The following is a 23,279-nucleotide window of genomic DNA, read 5'->3' on the forward strand; positions in this document are numbered from 1 at the left end:
CTGCGTAGGTTATCTAAGCATACCTCCTTATCTGTTCATTTGTCATTTTAATGAGAGTGTCATTCTGAATATACTGCACTAACACACCGAGAATATTACATCCACATTACAACACGGTACATGGGATCGTAGCGCACATCATCAATACAGGCACATATCATGGCATCAAAATGTATACACAAATATCATGATATTATCACAAAGTGCAAGATTACATTAACACCAAGTATTTTTCTACATATCATATCATATCATATATCATATCATATGATCTGTCTGTATCTTCCTGACTGGTGGTTCTTTTAATAAAGAAACTAAAATGCTTCTCTGCTAAAATATTGGTAAAAGATTGAAAGGAATGTGAGTCTTATTCAGTACATTTAGTTCTTGTTTGCTTTTCTAAAGTCTACCAACCTTGCCAGCAGGCATGCCAGCTAAGATAGTTAGACAAGCTACTCTAACGTGATTAATACGCTGGAAATGGCTTGGTAGCTAGTAAAGAGGTCGAGAGATTGGGAACCTCTCTAGCTGGCTAGCTAAAGCCAACGTCATACAATTGTTAGGTGGCTAGTATTACAGAGAAACAGCAAAACATTTTAATGTTATTTATTCATCAGGAAGGAATCATTAGGCTACATAGCTCATTTTCATTTACAAACATTACTTCTGCGAGTCCTGACAATTTTGACTTTGTGGCTGTGGAATCTGACCAACTGTATATCTTTGCTCCGTGTTACAGGAAGGAACCACTTACTAGGAATAATACAGCTGACAGATCTTTTTATAAACAAATCTGATAAAATGTGGGCTTCAAAATTAAGTTTAATAATGAATATAACATCAGAAATGTAAAAAAGAAATAGGACAAGTCTGAGGGGGGGAGGGGGTATGTGCCCTTGTGCACCCTATGACACCTCTGTGTGCGAGCATCAACTCACCGTCGCAGCCTCGCTCCACCTGGCCCATCCTGTGGAGGGCGTCTGCGATCAGGTCTGGTAGTTTCCCGTTGAGGTCCACTGAGGCCAGGCAGCCCTGGTACCCGTCCCGGGACGCGATCAGCTTGGGCAGACTGTTGTACATGCTCTTCCCCACGCCACCGATGTACAGCTCCCCTGGAGTGGACAACAACCAAACAGCAATATTAAAAAAGCTGTCCAGCATTAATTCACACTTGCATTGCAGAATCTCCAGGGTGAGATTTCTCAGGATGATGACAAGAACTGTATTACATGGCAAGTCTTACTATATGTGTGGTCTTCCATCACAAGTCTTACTGTATGTGTGGTCTTCCATCACAAGTCTTAGTGTATGTGGTCTTCCATCACAAGTCTTAGTGTATGTGGTCTTCCATCACAAGTCTTAGTGTATGTGTGGTCTTCCATCACAAGTCTTACTGTATGTGTGGTCTTCCATCACAAGTCTTACTGTATGTGTGGTCTTCCATCACAAGTCTTACTGTATGTGTGGTCTTCCATCACAAGTCTTACTGTATGTGTGGTCTTCCATCACAAGTCTTACTGTATGTGTGGTCTTCCATCACAAGTCTTACTGTATGTGTGATCTTCCATCACAAGTCTTAGTGTATGTGTGGTCTTCCATCACAAGTCTTACTGTATGTGTGGTCTTCCATCACAAGTCTTACTGTATGTGTGGTCTTCCATCACAAGTCTTAGTGTATGTGTGGTCTTCCATCACAAGTCTTAGTGTATGTGTGGTCTTCCATCACAAGTCTTAGTGTATGTGTGGTCTTCCATCACAAGTCTTAGTGTATGTGTGGTCTTCCATCACAAGTCTTAGTGTATGTGTGGTCTTCCATCACAAGTCTTACTGTATGTGTGGTCTTCCATCACAAGTCTTAGTGTATGTGTGGTCTTCCATCACAAGTCTTACTGTATGTGTGGTCTTCCATCACAAGTCTTACTGTATGTGTGGTCTTCCATCACAAGTCTTACTGTATGTGTGGTCTTCCATCACAAGTCTTACTGTATGTGTGGTCTTCCATCACAAGTCTTACTGTATGTGTGGTCTTCCATCACAAGTCTTAGTGTATGTGTGGTCTTCCATCACAAGTCTTAGTGTATGTGTGGTCTTCCATCACAAGTCTTAGTGTATGTGTGGTCTTCCATCACAAGTCTTAGTGTATGTGTGGTCTTCCATCACAAGTCTTAGTGTATGTGTGGTCTTCCATCACAAGTCTTAGTGTATGTGTGGTCTTCCATCACAAGTCTTAGTGTATGTGTGGTCTTCCATCACAAGTCTTACTGTATGTGTGGTCTTCCATCACAAGTCTCACTGTATGTGTGGTCTTCCATCACAAGTCAAGTTTGAGATTCAGGGTCATTTTACAGGTGAATGTTACTGGCCTGAAGGAAGAAATGATCAGCCCAATAATAAAACTCAGAGAGAGTTTGCACTTGCAAAAACGGTCATGTTATTGCATCTGATTCTTGAGTGTTTCATGTGCTGGCAGCTGGCTGAAAAGGTAGGCTATACTTAAGCAATAAGGCACGAGGGGGAGTGGTATATGGACAATATACCACGGCTAAGGGCTGTGTCCAGGCACTCCGCGATGCGTTGTGCATAAGAACAGCCCTTAGCCGTGGTATATTGGCCATATGCCACAAACCCCCGAGGTGTCTTATTGCTATTATAAACTGGTAGCCAAAGTAATTACCCGGTCTGATATACCACAGCTGTCAGCCAATCAGCATTCAGGACTTGAACCACCCAGTTTATAATTGACTATAGAACTGAAGAAATGTAATGGGCATTTAAAGCCTAATTGACTGTGTAGAAACCACAATGAAAAACATCATGTAAATCTCAACAATGTTGTTGTTGGCTCAATTTTTCAAATAGAATGTGAATCCTGCTCTGAAGGAAAGGAAAACGTGTAGTCTGGTAGCATTGCATCAGAGTCAGCATATAAAGACAGCCTCATCAAGGTGAAATTTACACTGTTTTTGGTGACTGAATATTAACCTGGGCTTCTGCCTAACTGAAATACCAACTAATTAGAATAAACCATTTATTATTCAGCCATAATTAGAATTGAACACTATTTTCCTAACCACCCTACCATATTATTTATTTTCTGTCTTTGGTGATGTAGTCTAATATTTCACTGACAACAATCAGGTTGAAGGAGAGCAGCGCACGCCGAATCACTTCCCACCTACGAGAAAAAGGTGCTGTCTAGAACCGAAAAGGATTCTTCAAACCCTTTGAAGAACCCCTTTTTGTTCCATTAAGACCCCTTTACACAGAGGGTTCTACATGGAACCCAAAAGGGGTTCTTCAAAGGGTCCTCCCTATGGGGACAACTGCAGAACACTTCTGAACAGAATTTCTTCTTGTGCGGATGGTAGGGGGGCTGAGACATACAGCGCCTGAAGAAAGTTTTCATTTCCCTTGACTTATTCCACATTTTGTTGTGTTACAGCCTCAGTTCAAAATGGATTAAATATATTTTTTTCTCACCAATCTACACAAAATACCCCATAATGACAAGGTGAAGCCTTTTTTTTTTTTTGCAAATGTATTGAAAATGAAATACAGAAATATCTAATTTACATAAGTATTCACACCCCTGAGTCCATGCTTTGTAGAAGCATCTTTCTGCGTAAGGCTCTAAGACCTTCACACCTGGATTGTGCAACATTTGCCCATTATTATTAAAATAATTCTTCAAGCTCTGTCAAATTGGTTGTTGACCACTGTTCGACAACCATTTTCAGGTCTTTCCATAGATTTTAAAGTAGATTTAAGTCAAAACTGTAACTTGGCCACTAAGGAACATTCACTGTCTTCTTTGTAAGCAACTCCAGTGTACATTTGTCCTTGTGTTTTAGGTTATTGTCCTGCTGAAAGGTGAATTAACTCCCTAGTAAGTGGTTCCTGGTGGAAAGCAGACTGAACCAGGTTTACCTCTAGGATTTTGCATGTGCTTAGCTTCATTATGTTTATTTTTTATTGTGAAAAACTCCCCCGTCCTTCACGATTACAAGCGTACCCATAACATGATGCAGCCACCACTATGCTTGAAAATAGGGAGAGTGGTACTCAGTAATGTATTGGTTTGGATTTTCCCGAAACATAACACTTTATATTCAGGACAAAAGTGAATTGCTTTGGCACATATTTTGCAGTATTACTTTATTTCCTTTTTGCAAACAGGATGCACTTTTTGGAGTATTTATATTCTGTACAGGTTTCCGTCTTTTCATTCTGTCAATTAGGTTAGTGTTGTGGAGTAACTACAATGCTGTTGATCCATCCTCAATTTTCTCATATCACAGCCATTCAACTCTGTGACTGTTAAATGTCAACATTGGCTTTATCGTGAAATCTCTAAGCAGTTTCCTTTCTCTCTGGCAACTGAGTTAGGAAGGACGCCTGTATCTTTGTAATGACTGGGTGTATTGATACACCATCTAAAGTGTATTTAATGACTTGTATTTAATAACATGCTGCCAAACATACCCTCGTAAAACTGACTATCCTACCGATCCTTGACTTCGGCGATGTCATTTACAAAATAGCCTCCAACACTCTACACAACAAACTGGATGTAGTCTATCACAGTGCCATCCGTTTTGTCACCAAAGCCCCATATACTACCCACCACTGCGACCAGTATGATCTTGTTGGCTGGCCCTCACTACATATTCGTCGCCAAATCCACTGGCTCCAGGTCATCCATAAGTCTTTGTTAGGTAAAGCCCCGCCTTATCTCAGCTCACTGGCCACGATAACAACACCCACCCGTAGCACGCGCTCCAGCAGGTATATTGCACTGGTCATCCCCAAAGCCAACACTTCCTTTTGCCGCGTTTCCTTCCAGTTCTCTGCTGCCAATGACTGGAACGAATTACAAAAATCACTGAAGCTGGAGTCTTATATCTCCTTCTTTAACTTTAAGCATCAGCTGTCAGAGCAGCTTACCAATCACTGTACCTGTACACAACCAATCTGTAAAAAGCCCACCCAACTACCTCATCCCCATATTGTTATTTATCCTCTTGCTTTTTTTGCATCCCAGTATCTCTACTTGCACATCATCATCTGCACATCACTCCAGTGTTAATGCTCAATTGTAATTATTTTTGCCTCTATGGCCTATTTATTGCCTCCCTGCTCTTCTACATTTGCACACACCGTACATAGATTTTTCTATTGTGTTATTGACTGTACGTTTGTTTATGTGTAACTCTGTGTTGTTGTTTTTGTCGCACTGCTTTATCTTGGCCAGGTTGCAGTTGTAAATGAGAACTTGTTCTCAACTGGCCTACCTGGTTAAATAAAGTAAACATTTATTTTAAAAACTTCACCATGCTCAAAGAGATATTCAATGTCTGCTTTTTTATATTTTACCCAGCTACCAAATAGGTGCCCTTCTTTGCATGGCTATGGAAAACCTCCCTGGTTTTTGTGGTTGAATCTGTAATTGAAATTCACTGCTCAACTGAGGGACCTCACAGATAATTGTATTTGTGGGGTACAGAGATGAGGTATTAATTCGAAATCATGTTAAACACTATTATTGCACAAAGCGTGAGTCCATAAAACGTATTACGTGACTTGTTAAGCATGTTTTTACTCTGTAACTCATTTAGGCATACCATAACAAACGGGTTGAATACTTATTGATGCAAGATATTTGAGCTTTTCAATTTTTATTAATTTGTACATATTTCGAAAAACATTATTCCACTTAGACATTATGGGGTATTGTGCGTAGACCAGTGACAACAAAATCTCTATGTATTACATTTTCAATTCAGTCTGTAACACAACCAAATGGGGAAAAAGTTTGCGGTGTGAATACTTTCTGAAGGCACTGTAAATACAAATAATTTGAATACTGCAAATTGACCACAAGAAGTCCAAACATACTTAATATTTTACTAAAACTTAATCATTTCAAACCTTGCTTATATTTGTATACCATCACGTGTATATGATAGTGACTCTCTTTTAGGCTAAACATGAGAATACTCCGGAACAGATTTCCCAACTTAAAATCTCTTTCCTGGTGTTTTTTACTGTCTTTTATGTCCAACAATCTATTGATGTAACTTGTTAAATTCACTTCAATCAGTGTAGATGAAGGGGAGGAGACATGTTAAGGAAGGATTAGTAATCCTTGAGATAATTGAGGCATGGATTGTGTCTCTGTGCCATTCAGAGGGTGAATGGGCAAGACAAAAGATTTAAGTGCCTTTGAGCGGGGTATGGTAGTAGGTACCAGGATCACCGGTTTGTGTCAAGTACTGCAACACTGCTGGGTTTTTCACTCTCAACAGTTTCCTGTGTGTATCAAGAACCACCCAAACGACATCCAGCCAACTTGACACAACAGTGGGAAGCATTGGAGTCAACATGGGCCAGCATCCCTGTGGAACGCTTTCAACACCTTGTACATGACCTGACGAATTGAAGCTGTTCTGAGGGCAAAATATGTTTGTCTTGTTTGGTATACTCAGTGTAATATATATAGATATGAATATAATTTTTTTGCTCAGAGAACTTTGGGGGCCAAATAAACCACCCTGCCAGTTGGGTAACCTGCTCTACACGCTTGCATGTGATAACAAAAAAAAATGGTTTTGGGTAGCAAAATGCCTAACACAGCAGATGTTTGCTCATATTTATTTAACATGCTGACATTTTTTAGCACATTCCTACTGCTAGATGACCGACAGATATTATACATAATCAAACATTTTGGAAGAACGGTTGAAGTTACGGGAATATTTGGGAGCAGATTTCCAAAATTCAAATCGCTTGGAGCTGATTTCCTTGTGTTTTTACAGTCTTATGTCCAACAATGGAAATCATTTTTGCTCAGAAAACTTCAGAGGCCGAATAAAACCACCCCGCCAGTTGGGGTGAGGCATTACCCGCTCACATGTGATGATAAAACAATGATTTTCCAGCACATTACTAAATGATTTCTCTCTCTCTGTCTCGTGTCTGTCCAGTTTTGAGACTTGAGAAGTTCACATGCTGGCAGCCGCACTTGCTATTGGAGCAGACAGGACTGTCACGTCCCAACAGCTGTTTGTTCAGGTAGTCTGCCAGTAAACACTGGTTATCATAATGTATTGGAACAGAGGAGTGAAATTTCGAACCAGCTGTTAGTGGTATACTCCTGGGAACGAGTTCCATCCACCTTGACAGAATGCTCACGGTTATGGAATAAAGTGTAACATGTCTCCATAATTGATTCATGGCAGAGAGTTATAGGGGATGAGAGAATAGGGTATAGATTGGGATTGATGTTTGATGCAGACACAGAGCTGTGTTCATGTCCATATTGCTTTGTGAGCTCTTAAATTCACACAACACTGTCTTTGGAGAGGTGAGGGCTTTTTATGGACAAGCCCGAGATGGACAGTTATTGAAGATTGGTATTATTAAAGTTTACTGTATTTAATTGTACTATGTAAAGTAATAACCATTGTATTCGTTCCAGAAGCTTATTTATTGATCAACTTGTTGTACAATAATTTTTTCCATTTAAATGTATCATTATTCTGTGTTAGAGAGCTTTGATGTGACTGCCAAACTAAATGATGAAACATCTGTGCATCAACACTCCTTTGATGCAAGTGCAATAAGAATAAACAACTCTATTTAGCTCCTGGCATTTCTTATCATCAGCCTTTATCTAAACCAGGAAGTCCCATTGAAATGAAACATTTATTGTGGTCTTTATTTCCCAGGGAACCACTGGCTAAAAGGGCAATCCTTGCAAACAGAATGCAGTGCCACAGGCAGCCTTTGTGTGTATAAATTCAGCAAAACTCTGGAGAGTACATTCATAAAAGTGACCCAAATATGAATCTTTGGCATGAGAGAAGAAATAAGCCCACTAGGTGAAAGAACTGTCAGAGTAATTGAATAAGTAAATGATGGTTCACAGTCCTCTTCCTAAAACTAATGTGTGTTTGACACTTAATATGCCGCAGTCAAGGCTGTAAGGCATTTGAATCAATACTGTAGATTCATTAGCTGTAGAACTGAATGATGCCCTCAGATTTTAAGAGAAGCAAAATCACTTCTCAAATATGAGTTTTTATTGCTGGAGGTACTCTAAAAAGTGCACACAATGCAGTTGTATAAAAGTTAGCAGTTAGCATTTTGAAGAGTCAGTGGGCTGGCTATAATGCATTCCATTGAGAAAAAATACCCATTAAGTGTAGCAAATATGCCAAATAGCTGTTTTTGTCTTGTTTTGCAAGATTGAGCACAAACAAACACACACACTAGGACACACAAACACATTATTTGTCCCTTGGCTAAGTTCCAGTAGACCTGTGTGGGGTATTGTGGGTCCCGTTCCAGCTGCGTTCCTCCCTTGGTCCCTTCATTGGATTGGTAATTGGTCTGTGGTAATTAGTGATCTCTCTCTTTCTCTCCCCCCTCTCTCCCTCTCTGTATCCCTTCGCGAGCGATAGTAAAATAACTTTTGAACATCAGATCGGCAGTTACTTACCCCAATTAGGGCATCTACTTTCAACTTCGACTCATCTGCCCTGGGCTCTGTGTAATTCCGATCCAATTTTCAGGCTACACAAGAGGAAACGGCGGCGTTACAGAGGCAAGAGAGGGGGGATCCTGGTGAGATTAAGGCGAAGGGAAAACCGACCACCTCTTCCCTCCATTCTACTGGCCATTTGATAATAAGATGGAGGACCTCCGATCGCGGATTTGCTACCAATGAGACTCTCGGAACAGCAAAATGTGTTGCTTTTCAGAAACATAGCTCTCGGACAAGACACCCCCCACGGTTATCCAACTCAATGGATTCTCCATTCAAGTGGGCAGACAAGACAGTGGAGTCGGGGAAATCGGAGGGGGGGGGGGGGGGGGGGGGTTGCCTCTTCAGCAACACCAACCGGTGTGCTAATTCCAGAGCGGTTGAACTGTCGACCCTGTATACATTCCACCTCAGGACAATAAAAATAACAAGCTTGAGCTTAAAACCTCTTTGGGCTAAGGAGGAAGTATTTTCACGTCCGGATGAAAAGCATGCCCAAAGTAAACTGCCTGCTACTCAGGCCCAGAAGCTAGGATATGCATATTATTAGTAGATTTGGATAGAAAACAATCTGAAGTTTCTGGAACTGTTTGAATAATGTCTGTGAGTATAACATAATTGATTTGGCAGGCGAAACCCTGAGCACAACCCATCCAGGGAAAACATTTTTTGAGCACAATCTGTTTTCCATTAGTTTTCTAATTCCTATAATTCCAGTTCCTATGGCTTCCACTAGATGTCAACAGTCTTAGAAATTGGTTGATGTTTTTTCTTTGAGAAATTAAGAAGTAGCCCTGTTCTTTCCATGTGTCAGGTGCACTCTAATGTTTTGGTGCACGCGACCTGGAACGTGCTTCACTTTGTTTTCGTCCGGTATTGAGCACAGTATTTCCCGTTTTAAATGTATCAATTATTGACATTTTGGGGACATAAAGAAGCAATTTATCGAACAAAAATACCATTTGTGATGTTTATGGGACATTTTGGAGTGCCAACAGAAGAACATCTTCAAAGGTAAGGCATGAATTATATCGTTATTTCTGACTTTTGTGCAGCACCTGCCTGGTTGAAATCTGATTTTCATGTGTTGGTATGCTGGGTGCTGTCCTCAGATAATCACATGGTCTGCTTTCACCATAAAGCCTTCTTGAAATCTGACACTGCGGCTGGATTAACAAGAAGTTCATCTTTAAACCGATGTATAACACTTGTATGCTTTATGAATTCTTATTATGAGCATTTCCTTTTTTTGAATTTGGCGCACTGCAATTTCACTGGGTGTTGTCAAATTGATCCTGCTAAAGGGATTGGCGCGTGAAGGGATCCATAATGTAACGGCTGTCTTCGGGTGAAAGAGAGGAGGACCAAAATGCAGCGTGATGATAATCCATAATTTAATTAGGATATTTAAATGACGAACAAAAACAACAAACTGACAGAAGGAACCGAAAACGCTACAGTCCTGAACATGGGAACACAGAACAGATGAACACACGAACAGGAACAATCACCCACAAACAAACAGTGAAAACAGCCTACCTTAATATGGTTCCCAATCAGAGACAATGACAAACACCTGCCTCTGATTGAGAACCATATTAGGCCAAACAATAAACCCAACATAGAAACACAAAACATAGAATGCCCACCCAGCTCACATCCTGACCATCTAAACAAAGACTAAACAAAGGAAATAAGGTCAGGAACGTGACACATAAGAAGTTAATGAACTGTACAAGGCTATAAACAAGCAGGAAAACCTACAACCAGAAGCTGCCTTTCTGGTTGCCGGCAATTTAAATTTTTGCGTCACTAAGCCAAGTGATGTCCAACTTCCATCAACACCTCTCCAACGCCACTAGGGGCGATAAAGTCATAGACCACTGCTATTCTACCCACAAGCAAGCATACAAGACCCTCCCTCGCCTGCCATCCGGCAAATCAGATTATGATTCTGTACAAGCAGAAGCTGAAACAGGAAGTACAGATTTGCTCTGTTGAGACATGGTCACCAGAATCAGAGGTTATAATACAGGACTGCTTTGTTAGCGCTGATTGGAATATGTTTCGAGACAGCCGATAACGTTGACGAGCTAACCTCCTCCATCCCCGGCTTCATTAGAAAATGCAGACATTGTACCGACGGCGACGTTGTACTCACGGTGAGGGTTTGCTGCTTCCCCAAACGAAAGCTCTGGATTAACACAGAGGTTGGCGCTAAACTAAAGAACAGGGCTACCGCACACAGAGCTATCGTAGACAACCTTGATGCTACGGCCAACGACAGGAACAAGTACAAGAAGGTACTATGACCTCGGCAGAGTCATCAAACAAGCAAAGGGACAATAAAGGAACAAGGTGGAGTCCTATTACACAGCCTCCAACGCCAGCCGCATGTGGCAGGGGTGGATTCATTACGGATTTCAAAGGAAGAACCAGCCGTGATCTGCCCAACGACTCCTCTCTACCAGACTAACTCAATGCATTTGATGCACGCTTTGACAACAACACCATCGACCCAGGGGGCCGTCACCAGCCCAGAGGACTGGGTGATCTCACTCTCCGAGGCCGCCGTGAGAATGGTCTTTAATCAGGTCAACACCCACAAGGCTGCGGGCCCCGACCGTATTCCAGAGCATGTTCTCAGAGCAGGCATATTCACGGAAGTGTTCAACATCTCCTTGTCCCAGTCTGTAATCCCCACATGTTTTAAGATGACTACAATCATTCCTGTTCCTAAGAACTCTAAGGCTTCGTGCCACAATGATTACCACCCTGTAGCACTCACTTCTGTAATCATGAAATGCTTTGAGAGGCTGGTTATGGCACATATTAACTCCACTATCCCAGACACCCTAGACCCACGTCCACATGGAGCAGGTAGACAGCTTCAAGTTCCTCGTGTCCAAATCACTAAAGACTTGAAATGGTCCAAACACACACGCTCAGTCGTGAAGAAAGGGCGACAGTGCCTCTTCCCCCTCAGGAGGTTGAAAAAGTTTGGCATGGGCCCTCAACAGCGGTACCAATGAGAGCATATTGACTGGCTGCATCACTGCTTGGTATGGCAATAGCACCGCCCTCGATCGCATGGCGGTACAGAGGGTTGTGCGGATAGTCCAGTACATCACTGGGCCTGAGCTCCCTGCCATCCAGGACTTCTATATCACAGGAGGTTGGTGGCACCTTAATTGGGGAGGACAGGCTCGTGGGAATTGCTGGAGAGGAATGAGTGGAACATGGTTTGATGCCATTCCATATATTCCGTTCCAGTCATTGTTATGAGCCGTCCTCCCCTCAGCAGCCTCCACTGCTCTATATCAAGCTGTGTGAACAGAAGGCCCGGAAAATTGTTCAAGACTACAACCAACCAAGCCATAGACTATTTTCTCTGCTGCCGCACGGCAAGAGGTATTGGTGCATCAAGTCAGACACCAACAGGCTCACGAACAGCTTCTATCCCCAAGCAATACGACTGATAAATAGCTAACAAAATAGCTAACAAAATAGCTAACAAAAAGCTAACAAAAGAGCTAACAAAAGAGCTAACAAAATAGCTACAAGGTAAATCTGAGTTAACCTTGTATCTTTATTGACCTTTATTTACATTTTCTCTATATACACTCACAGGGCCCTACACACTCACACACAGTGTCAATCCAACACACACACAAACACTTACTCCACAATGCTTACTTACTTTATTGTTTAGTTCATATTTCTTAATCATATTTCTTGTGTGTTTTCTTCTAGTAATACATTGCTGTTGATTATTGCATTGTTGGGTTTTAAGTTTGCCAGAAATCCATTTCACCTTACTTAATATGTGCTCAATTTTGGGTAATCTGTGAGACACAGTGAGAATGTTCTATGCTGTATTCTTCTTCAAGAGTTAGAGAAGGTAACAGAATGGTGGTCAGTGTTTTTGTGAATCTCCTCAGCCCAGACAGTGATGAATGTTCTAGTGCGCAAGGCTGACTCCCAAATAGCATCCTATTTCATGTATAGTGCGCTACTTTTGACCAGGGCCCATAGTGCACTATAGAGGGAGTAGAGTGCCATTTGGGATGCATCTGGGCTCTAGGAGGTCATATCAACTTAAAAATCATATCAACTTGTATTCGTAAAGAACAGGTTTAACAGTGAAATGCTTACTTACGGGCCCTTCCCAACAATGACGAGAGGAAGAAAATAGAGAAATAATAGAAAAGTAAAACACTTAATAATAAAGGTAATAATAAATACACATTGAGTAACGATAACTTGTCTATATGCACAGGGTACCAGTACCGAGTCGATGCGCAGGGGTACGACGTAATTGAGGTAGATATGTACAGTACCAGTCAAAAGTTTGTTTTTCTTTATTTGTACTATCTTCTACATTGTAGAATAATAGCGAAGACTTCAAAACTATGAAATAACACATATGGAATCATGTAGTAACCAAAAAAGTGTTAAACAAATCAGAATATTTTGTATATTTTTAGATTCAAAGTAGCCACCCTTTGCCTTGATGACAGTTTGGCATACTCACATATTTGTGGAATTTCTTTCCTTCTTAATGCGTTTGAGCCACTCAGTTGTGTTTTGACAAGGTAGGGGTGGTATACAGAAGACAGCCCTATTTGGTAAAATACCAAGTACATATTATGGCAGGAACAGCTCAAATAAGCAAAGAGAAACAACAGTCCATCATTACTTTAAGACATGAAGGTCAGTCAATATGGAAAATTTCAAGAACTTTGAAAGTTTCTTCAAGTGCAGTCACAAAAACCATCAAGCACTACTTTGAAGAATGTCAAATATAAAATATATTTTAATTTGTTTAACTTTTTATGGCTGCAGGGGCAGTATTGAGTAGCTCTGATTAAGGGTGCCCATTTCAAACGGCCTCGTACTCAATTCTTGCTCGTACAATATGCATATTATTGTTATTATTGGATAGAAAACACTCTCTAGTTTCTATAGCCGTTGGAATTTTGTCTCTGAGTGAAACACAGCTCCTTCTACAGCACTTTTCCTGACAGGGAGTCAGATTTCAGAAATCTTGGCCCCTGATCTGGGGTCGGTTTTAAGGTCCCTGTAAATGCTATGAGGATACAAACACTGCTTACGTCTTCCCCTGGATGTCAGTACGTGGTGACGCTTTGAATGGAGTCGATTGCGCAATCATGGCCTGTATAAAACAAGAAATACCGGAAGTACCGTTCTTTTCCTGCTGCGCCTGACGCACGATGTACGTTGGACCTGCTCTCTTTCCAAGCTTGGGTTTAGCCAGTAATATTTCGCCGGTCATGTTTTTACTCGTTAGAGGTGTTAAAAACATCATAAGGTAGTTAATTTAAACCGTTTTATAGCAATTTATATCCGTTTAGTGCGATTTTGAGGCAGTTCTATGTGATGCTCTTTGAAGCTTTGGGCACGTTTCGGGGTCCCGGTCGAACGTTAGTGGGCATTTCGACGGACAGAGGACATCTTTCGACCAAAAGAAGATTAGACCCAAGAAAGGATACATTGCCCAAGATTCTGATGGAAGATCACCTCACAGTAAGAAATATTTAATATGATAAATCGTTGTTCTGTCGAAAAATTTTAAACGCATATTCCGCCATTTTGTTTGGTATAGCTTCGCTTGGCGAACCCTGTATTGCACAGTAAGGATAATTTTAGAAATGTAATTCAGCGATTGCATTAAGAACTAATTTGTCTTTCGATTCCTGTCAACCCTGTATTTTTTAGTCAAGTATATGATTAGCTATTGATTAAACTAGATCACTCTGAAAGATGGCGACCGACATTTCCAGGCTTGTTTTGCTACTATTTTCATTGTATAACCACGGTTTTTTATGGCTAAATATGCACATTTTCGAACAAACTCTATATGTATGTTGTAATATGATGTTACAGGAGTGTCATCGGAAGAATTCTGAGAAGGTTAGTGAAAAAATTAATATATTTTGGCGATGATAACGATATCGCTCTCTTTGGCTTGAATTCATGCTGGGGTAACGTTTGCATATGTGGTATGCTAATATAACGATTTATTTCTTTTTTCGCTGTAAAACACTTAGAACATCTGAAATATTGTCTGAATTCACAAGATCTGTGTCTTTCCATTGCTGTGAGCTGTATATTTTTATGAAATGTTTTATGATGAGTAAATTGGTAAAACACGTTGCTCTCTGTAGTAATTCTAGTCGAGTTGTGATGGTGGTTGCAATTGTAAACTATGATTTCTACCTGAAATATGCACATTTTTCTAACAAAACCTATCCTATACAATAAATATGTTATCAGACTGTCATCTGATGAGGTTTTTTCTTGGTTAGTGGCTATCAATATCTTTATTTGGCCGAATTGGTGATAGCTAGTGGTGGAGAGAAAAAATGGTGGACAAAGAAAAATGGTGTATTTTGCTAACGTGGTTAGCTAATAGATTTACATATTGTGTCTTCCCTGTAAAACATTTTAAAAAACAGAAATGATGGGTTTATTCACAAGATCTGTATCTTTCATCTGGTGTCTTGGACTTGTGATTTAATGATATTTAGATGCTACTATTTAATTGTGACGCTATGCTAGCGATGCTAATCAGTGTGGGGGGGGTGGGGGGATGTTGTCATAGGTGTACCGATATCGGGCTTGCAGCCATAACAGGTTAACACTTTTTTGGTTACTACATGATACCATATGTGTTATTTCATAGTTTTGATGTCTTCACTACTGATGTCTTTTACATTGCAGAAAATAGTAAAAATAAAGAAAAACCCTTGAATGAGTAGGTGTGTACAATCTTTTGACTGGCACTGTACATATAACTAGGAGTAAAGTGACTAGGCAACAGGATATATATTAAACAGTAGCAGCAGTGTATGTTATGATTTTGAAAGGTCAGGAAGTCCAGGATCCACTTGCAGAGGAAGGTGTTCAGTGCCAGGGTTCTTAGCTTAATTATGAGTTGGAGGGCACTATGGTGTTGAAAGCTGAGCTGTAGTCTGTAGTAAATTAACAGCATTCTCACATAGGTGTTCCTCTTGTCCAGGTGGGAGAGGGCAGTGTGGAGTGCAATAGAGATTGTGTAATCTGTGAATCTATTGGGGCGGTACGCAAATTGGAATGGGTCAGGATTTCTGGGATGATGGTGTTGATCTGAGCCATGACCAGCCTTTTTAACCATTTCATGGCTACAGATGTGAGTGCTATGGGGAGATCGTCATTTAGACAGGTTACTTTGGCATTTTTGGGAACAGGGAAAATAGTGGTCTGCTTGAAACATATAGGTATTACAGAGTCTGTCAATGAAAACACTTGCCAACTGGTCAGTCCAACTGGTAGCATGCCCTGAGTACGCGTTCTGGTAATCCGTTTGTTAACCTGTTCAAAGGTCTTACTCACATCGGCTACGGAGACCATGATCACACAGTCGTCCAGAAGAGCTGGTGCTCTCATGCATGGTTCAGTACTGCTTGCCCCGAAGCGAGCATAGAAAGCATTTAGCTTGTCTGGTAGGCTTGTGTCAGTGGGCAGCTCGCGTCTGAGTTTCCCTTTGTAATCCGTTATAGTTTGCAAGCCCTGCCACATTCGATGAGTGTCAGAGCCAACGTGGCAGGATTCGATTTTAGTCCTGTATTGACGTTTTTTGCCTGTATGATGGCTCATTGGAGGTCGTGGTGAGATTTCTTATAAGCATCCAGATTAGTGTCCCGCTCCTTGAAAGTGCCTTTAGCTCAGTGCGGATGTTGCCTATAATGCCTGGCCTCTGGTTGGGATATGTACAGTGGTTCCTCAACTAAAAGCTTTGAGATTATGCTGCTTAGAGGTAATTTGTGGTTTAGTACGGTACCCTGCGTCACTACTTCATTGCTCCAGACCAGTGTAAGGGGGAGTTAGAGCACTGATTACGCTTTTGAGTCCCAAGGCCTAATGTGTCTCTAACTGACAATGAATGCGCAACATAAACCAAACAGAAACTGATAATTGTGCACAACTTCAAAATTGAATTTCAATTAACTGAATGATGAGGATGAAGAAGGTGATTGAATTTAGAAACAATTTGTAAGAATTGCTATTCCTCTGTCCTGCACGCACACCCGAAATAAGACTGACAGCTGTAGCTGGACTGTAGCATATCACTTACTAAAACTGTTGTTACACTAAGGTTTTTATTCTAAGAGAAACTACAATGTTCAATTATATTGATGATGATAATTATATTGATGATGATATGATATAATGATATTCTTAAGATATATTTGTTGACTGAATATAAGCAAGTGATGTCTACTAAATGATATTGTTGATTGCGCAGTCATATAGCCTCGGCACCTACTGTATGTACGGTCAATGTGTGGACGCCATCGTCAATGCACTTGTTAATGAAGCCGGTGACTGATGTGGTAGACTCCTCAATGTTATTGGATGAATCCCAGCACATATTCGAGTCTGTGCTAGAGTAGCTTAGCATCAGCTTCATCGGACCACCTCCATATTGGGTGGACTGATACTTCTTGTTGGAGTTTTTTGCTCGTAAGCAGGAATCTGGAGGATAGAGTTATGGTCAGATTTGCCAAATGGAGGGCGAGGGAGAGCCTTTATGCATCTCTGTGTGTGTGGAGGTATTGTCTGGAGTAGCAAAGGTGATCCAGAGTGTTTTCACTTCTAGTTGCACAGGTAGGAATGAGGTTAAACTCATTTCAGTTCCCCTGCATTAAAATCACCAGGCACTAGAAGCGGCGCCTCAAGATGAGAATTGTCTTGTTTGCTTATGGCCCTGTACAGCTCATCGAGTGCGGTCTCAGTGCCAGCATCAGTTTTTAGTGGTAAATAGACAGCTACAAAAAATATAGATTTAAAACTCTCTTGGTAGTCTAGAGCAAGGGTCCCCAAACCTTTTCCTTTTTTATAGTATTCAAAGAGGCACATTCTTCTCTTCTCCACTACCCTGCAACTCTTCCCCGGGTCCTTGGTGTGCAAGATATGTGTTTTATATTTAATTGCTCATCTAGGAAGACGACGTTTATGTCGGTCTGGTAATGTTTCTGCTGTTAGGCCTACTTCTGCAGAACATGTCCTGGCAGAGTTTGCAGAACAACGGCCTCCGAGTTGATACAAATATGCATGATATAGTTATGTCAGGTAACCCTACTTTGCAGTTAACATTTAATTGAGAGGGTTTTTGGAGAAGGTTTTTCCGTCTACCTACAGGATGCAGGTTTACATTAGCTAACTTCTACATACGGACTGATAGACAAACGTGCGCACCAAAAAGACAGACGGGAAATATTTTTCTGAATATTAATTTGCAAATAGTGTTACGTTTGGCTCTTTAAGAAAATAGTGGCTAACAAGGGGTGGGTTTAATGTTAATGTGACTTTGATTTGATTGTAGACAGGAGATTTATGTTTTAGACAATTTGTGATGGAACAAAAATTGCATGTACTGTACTTTCAGAATAGATTGGAGAGCTGCTCGTAGGTGGGCTGTGAGCTACTGGTAGCTATCGACCTGTTGGAGACCCCTGGTCTACAGTTTATCGATTCTAACTCAGGCCAGCAAAACCTTAAAACTTCCTTAGTATTAGAGATTGCACAACAGCTGTTGTTAACAAAGAGACACACACCTCCCCTTTTGACCTTAACCGAAGCTGTCGTTCTGTCCTGCCGATGCATAGAAAAGAAAGCTACAGTAGATGTATAATACACATGTCCTTGTTCAGCCACGACTCAGAGAAACATAGGATGTTACATTTCTTTAGATTCCATTGACAGGATAGTCTAATGGAACTTGTCTAGTTTGCTCTCCAGTGATTGTACGTTCGCCAATAGAACGGAGGGTAGAGGTGGTTGATTTACTCGCCGGCGTAGTTTTGTCAGGGTGCCCGCATGTCGGCCTCTTTTGTGCCGTCTCCTTCTCTTCTGAGTCTCTGGGATTAGGGCCTGGTCCGGGGTGAGCAGTAAGTAACTCGTTGAAGTTAAAAATCTTCATCCAAATCGAGGTTAGTGATCACTGTTCTGATGTCCAGAAGCTCTTTTCGGTCATAGGAAACGATGGCGGAAACAGTATGTACAAAAAAAGTTAAGATCATCGCAAAAAACACACAAAATATCAAAATTGGTCAGGATCTGTAAAAACGGAAGCTATCCATTCCAGCACCATTCTGTTCAACAGGCAGTGAGCTTGTTGTTAACTTTTTGTTTACAGGCAGTGAGTTTGTTGTTAACTTTTTGTTTACAGGCAGTGAGCTTGTTGTTAACTTTTTGTTTACAGGCAGTGAGCTTGTTGTTAACTTTTTGTTTACAGGCAGTGAGCTTGTTGTTAACTTTTTGTTTACAGGCAGTGAGTTTGTTGTTAACTTTTTGTTTACAGGCAGTGAGCTTGTTGTTAACTTTTTGTTTACAGGCAGTGAGTTTGTTGTTAACTTTTTGTTTACAGGCAGTGAGCTTGTTGTTAACTTTTTGTTTACAGGCAGTGAGCTTGTTGTTAACTTTTTGTTTACAGGCAGTGAGCTTGTTGTTAACTTTTTGTTTACAGGCAGTGAGCTTGTTGTTAACTTTTTGTTTACAGGCAGTGAGCTTGTTGTTAACTTTTTGTTTACAGGCAGTGAGCTTGTTGTTAACTTTTTGTTTACAGGCAGTGAGTTTATTGTTAACTTTTTGTTTACAGGCAGTGAGCGTTTTCGTAAGACGCACAATTACCCTAATAATGTGTAATTCATATTTTTTTCACATTTCAGTGATAAATGTCGGAGAACGGCAGATATCCGTTCCAGCGCCATTCTTTTCCACCAGAGGGGGACTAATTATAGATGCTCAGATACTGCCAAGATTAATGCATCTGCAGTTACAATAACAACCTCTCAGGGGTTCCGCACTACGACTAAGCAGACAGACAGAGGGCTGCTGGGAAAGGGCTCCTGGAGGACCACTAAGAGCAGGTTCAGTAACGCCTGTTTCTGGTACACTACTGACTTAACATTTTAAGTAAGTTTGTAATACTGTAGTCAAACACTTCAGTCTAAACACCTCTTCTTTACCACTGACACATAAATTCACTTCACCTACAGTCAGTCAACTCGCATAAGCTGCGTTTATACAGGCAGGCAAATTTGTATCTCTTTTTATCACTAATAGTTTGTCTAAACAGATCAGACCTTTTGCTACTAATTGTAAAAAATATCAGAATTGGGTTCCCAGCGTAAACGCGGGTATAACATTGATATAATTTCATAATGATAACCTTATGAAAAACTTGATATATTTCCGAGCCACATTTCCCTGAGACACTGCTCTTGTCAAGCAGCTGTCCCTAAAACTCAGGCCACTGTCGAATGAAAAGATACTCCTTAGATAGACTCTCCCCTCAATCGACTCCCTAACACAGAATCAACCATTAAGTCTCATTAAATGGTCTATTATATACCTCTCTGTCTGGTTTCTATGCAACCTTGTTTATTTTCCTCCAGCCTCCCATCACAAGAAGAACGTCTATTTGTGTCTCTGGCTGGAGCTAACTGCCTCTAATTGACACAAATAGAATGGACCTTGATACACACACACACACACACACACACACACACACACACACACACACACACACACACACACACACACACACACACACACACACACACACACACACACACACAGGATGAATGGCTGGCAGAAGCTGTGCGGTACAGGCCAAGACTGACACTTAATGACTTTTCTCTTTCTCCCCTTCTGACACCCAGGTGGCTCCGCTTGGATGTCGGCCCATCACCTCAAGCTCAACCTTGACAAGCCGGAGCTGCTCTTCCTCCCGGGGAAGGCCTGCTCCAAGACCTCTCCACGTCTGAAACCCTACCTCTTCAAAGAGTACCTTAAATAATCACACAGCACCCCCACACCCACACAGAAACTCACTAACTCGTGAACAAACACTCACACCGTCCTTGCTGATAGCTACTTTGCTGAGAAAAAAAATACTTATTTCTTATTTTTTTCACCTTTATTTAACCTGGTAGGCTAGTTGAGAACAAGTTCTCATTTACAACTGCGACCTGGCCAAGATAAAGCAAAGCAGTGTGACAGAAACAACAACACAGAGTTACACATGGAATAAACAAGAGTACAGTCAATAACACAATAGAAAAAAAAGAAAGTCTACTTAATATGTCTGACATATGTGGGGTCCCAGCTAGCTATCAGAATGCACTGTAAGTCACTCTGGATAAGAGCATCTGCTAAATAACATGCATGTTACTGTTGGAACGGTCAGGGAATCTTTGATTGCAAATTACAGTGAATTTAGACTCAGCCGAATTACGGTGCATTTAGACTGAGCCGAATTACGGTGCATTTAGACTGAGCCGAATTACAGTGCATTTAGACTGAGCCGAATTACAGTGCATTTAGACTCAGCCGAATTACAGTGCATTTAGACTGAGCCGAATTACAGTGCATTTAGACAGCCGAATTACAGTGCATTTAGACTCAGCCGAATTACAGTGTATTTAGACTGAGCCGAATTACAGTGCATTTAGACTCAGCCGAATTACAGTGTATTTAGACAGCCGAATTACAGTGCATTTAGACTCAGCCGCATTACAGTGCATTTAGACTCAGCCGAATTACAGTGCATTTAGACTCAGCCGAATTACAGTGTATTTAGACTGAGCCGAATTACAGTGCATTTAGACAGCCGAATTACAGTGCATTTAGACTCAGCCGAATTACAGTGCATTTAGACAGCCGAATTACAGTGCATTTAGACAGCCGAATTACAGTGCATTTAGACTCAGCCGAATTACAGTATATTTAGACTGAGCCGAATTACAGTATATTTAGACTGAGCCGAATTACAGTGCATTTAGACAGCCGAATTACAGTGCATTTAGACTCAGCCGAATTACAGTGTATTTAGACTGAGCCGAATTACAGTGCATTTAGACAGCCAAATTACAGTGCATTTAGACTCAGCCGAATTACAGTGCATTTAGACTCAGCCGAATTACAGTGCATTTAGACTGAGCCGAATTACAGTGCATTTAGACTCAGCCGCATTACAGTGCATTTAGACTGAGCCGAATTACAGTGCATTTAGACTCAGCCGCATTACAGTGCATTTAGACTCAGCCGAGTGCCACAACAAACTGAAAAGCAGGGAATGAATGGTGTCGCCGCTTGGAGTGTTAATTGATGACGTCAAAGTATCCATTTTAATATAATTGTGCTGCATATTGTGCTTGTGAGTGTGTTTGTGTTCGTGTGTGTGTGTGCGCATGTGGGCGTGTGGGGATTCAAGTCGAACAAAAATACTATTTTGACAATAATTATGTCAGCAGGTGAGTTTAGAAATATAGTTTCAAATAATGGGCTGGAAGATTAAACTCTGTTCATTTCTATAATTGGTGGCAGGTCCATATTCTGTTTTTCTCTATGAAATCTCTGATGCCATTTTGATTGTTGTTGTTGTTGTCTGAAAATGTCCTCCACACAGTACAATGGAACAACAACGTGTCTGTCACATCGACGTTCAGCTCTGTGGCAGCACTTAACCCCCTTCCCTTGCTAACACACCTGGGCATCTTTCCACCATTGTTCTACACGCACGCACGCACGCGCACACACACACGCACACGCACTCACACCTCAATGTCCTTCCTTTGGTAGCCCAGTTCTGAGTGCCCCACACAATGAAATCACCTGGGTGCTCTGTATATCCAGTGTCCCTCAGTCAGTCAAGAGGGGTGAAGGAGAGGATGAAAGAGAGAGAGAGAGCAAGAGAGAGGGAGGGAGGCAGAGAGAGGGAGAGAGAGGCGGAGAGAGAGGCAGAGAGAGGGAGAGAGAGGCAGAGAGAGGGAGGGAGGCAGAGAGAGGGAGAGAGAGGCAGAGAGAGGGAGGGAGGCAGAGAGAGGGAGAGAGAGGCAGGAGTTTCTCACCTGTGTCAAATCCACCCTCCTACGCCATGACTGGTCATACAGTATGGGTCCCTATGGGCCTCCCTGGTCCACATCTTCCACCCAGGCGTGGTACTAAATGGGGCGTCAGTGAAGCAGTAACCTGGGGAAAGGCGCCATAGCTCCATGCCCTCTTGAGCAGCCAAGCCCAGGAGAGAGCAGTCTCCATGGACCATAAACACTGCTCTTCTAGGCAGTCTGGCTATCACACATCAATGTTCTATACACATCAATTAAATGTGCGTGTGTGTGTTTGTGTGTCTATTTTGTGAATCTATTTTGTGAATAGACACAACCACATAGCCACGTGACAGGTGTCACGCCTGCTGAAAACCCAGCGGGAGACGGATACACTCTCCATGACCCGACACCTCACCCTGCTTAACATGCTGGACAGGGTTCTCACTCACGTTTCCACAAAATACCTCCACAACAGGCCTTCAACTCTCCAGACAATACCTCCACAACAGGCATTCAACTCTCCAGACAACACCTCCACAACAGACCTTCAACTCTCCAGACAATACCTCCACAACAGACCTTCAACTCTCCAGACAACACCTCCACAACAGACCTTCAACTCTCCATACAATACCTCCACAACAGACCTTCAACTCTCCATACAATACCTCCAAAACAGACAATACCTCCACAACAGGCCTTCAACTCTCCAGACAACACCTCCACAACAGACCTTCAACTCTCCATACAATACCTCCACAACAGACCTTCAACTCTCCATACAATACCTCCACAACAGACCTTCAACTCTCCATACAATACCTCCACAACAGGCC

General features: G+C 41.5%; 1 protein-coding gene across 1 annotated transcript in view; it reads right to left on the minus strand.

The window, feature by feature from the left end:
* The window catches only part of LOC120049478 (neurexin-2-like), a 57,998-nt gene that overhangs the window by 11,662 nt on the left and 23,057 nt on the right, over window positions 1–23,279 (minus strand). The window contains exon 5 of the mRNA XM_038995743.1: window positions 939–1,112. Within this exon, the coding sequence (XP_038851671.1) occupies window positions 939–1,112 (174 nt within the window). The remainder of the gene's footprint in view (window positions 1–938; window positions 1,113–23,279) is intronic.

The sequence above is a fragment of the Salvelinus namaycush genome, chromosome 6 (genome assembly GCF_016432855.1).
Source record: "Salvelinus namaycush isolate Seneca chromosome 6, SaNama_1.0, whole genome shotgun sequence".
NCBI lineage: Eukaryota > Metazoa > Chordata > Actinopteri > Salmoniformes > Salmonidae > Salvelinus > Salvelinus namaycush.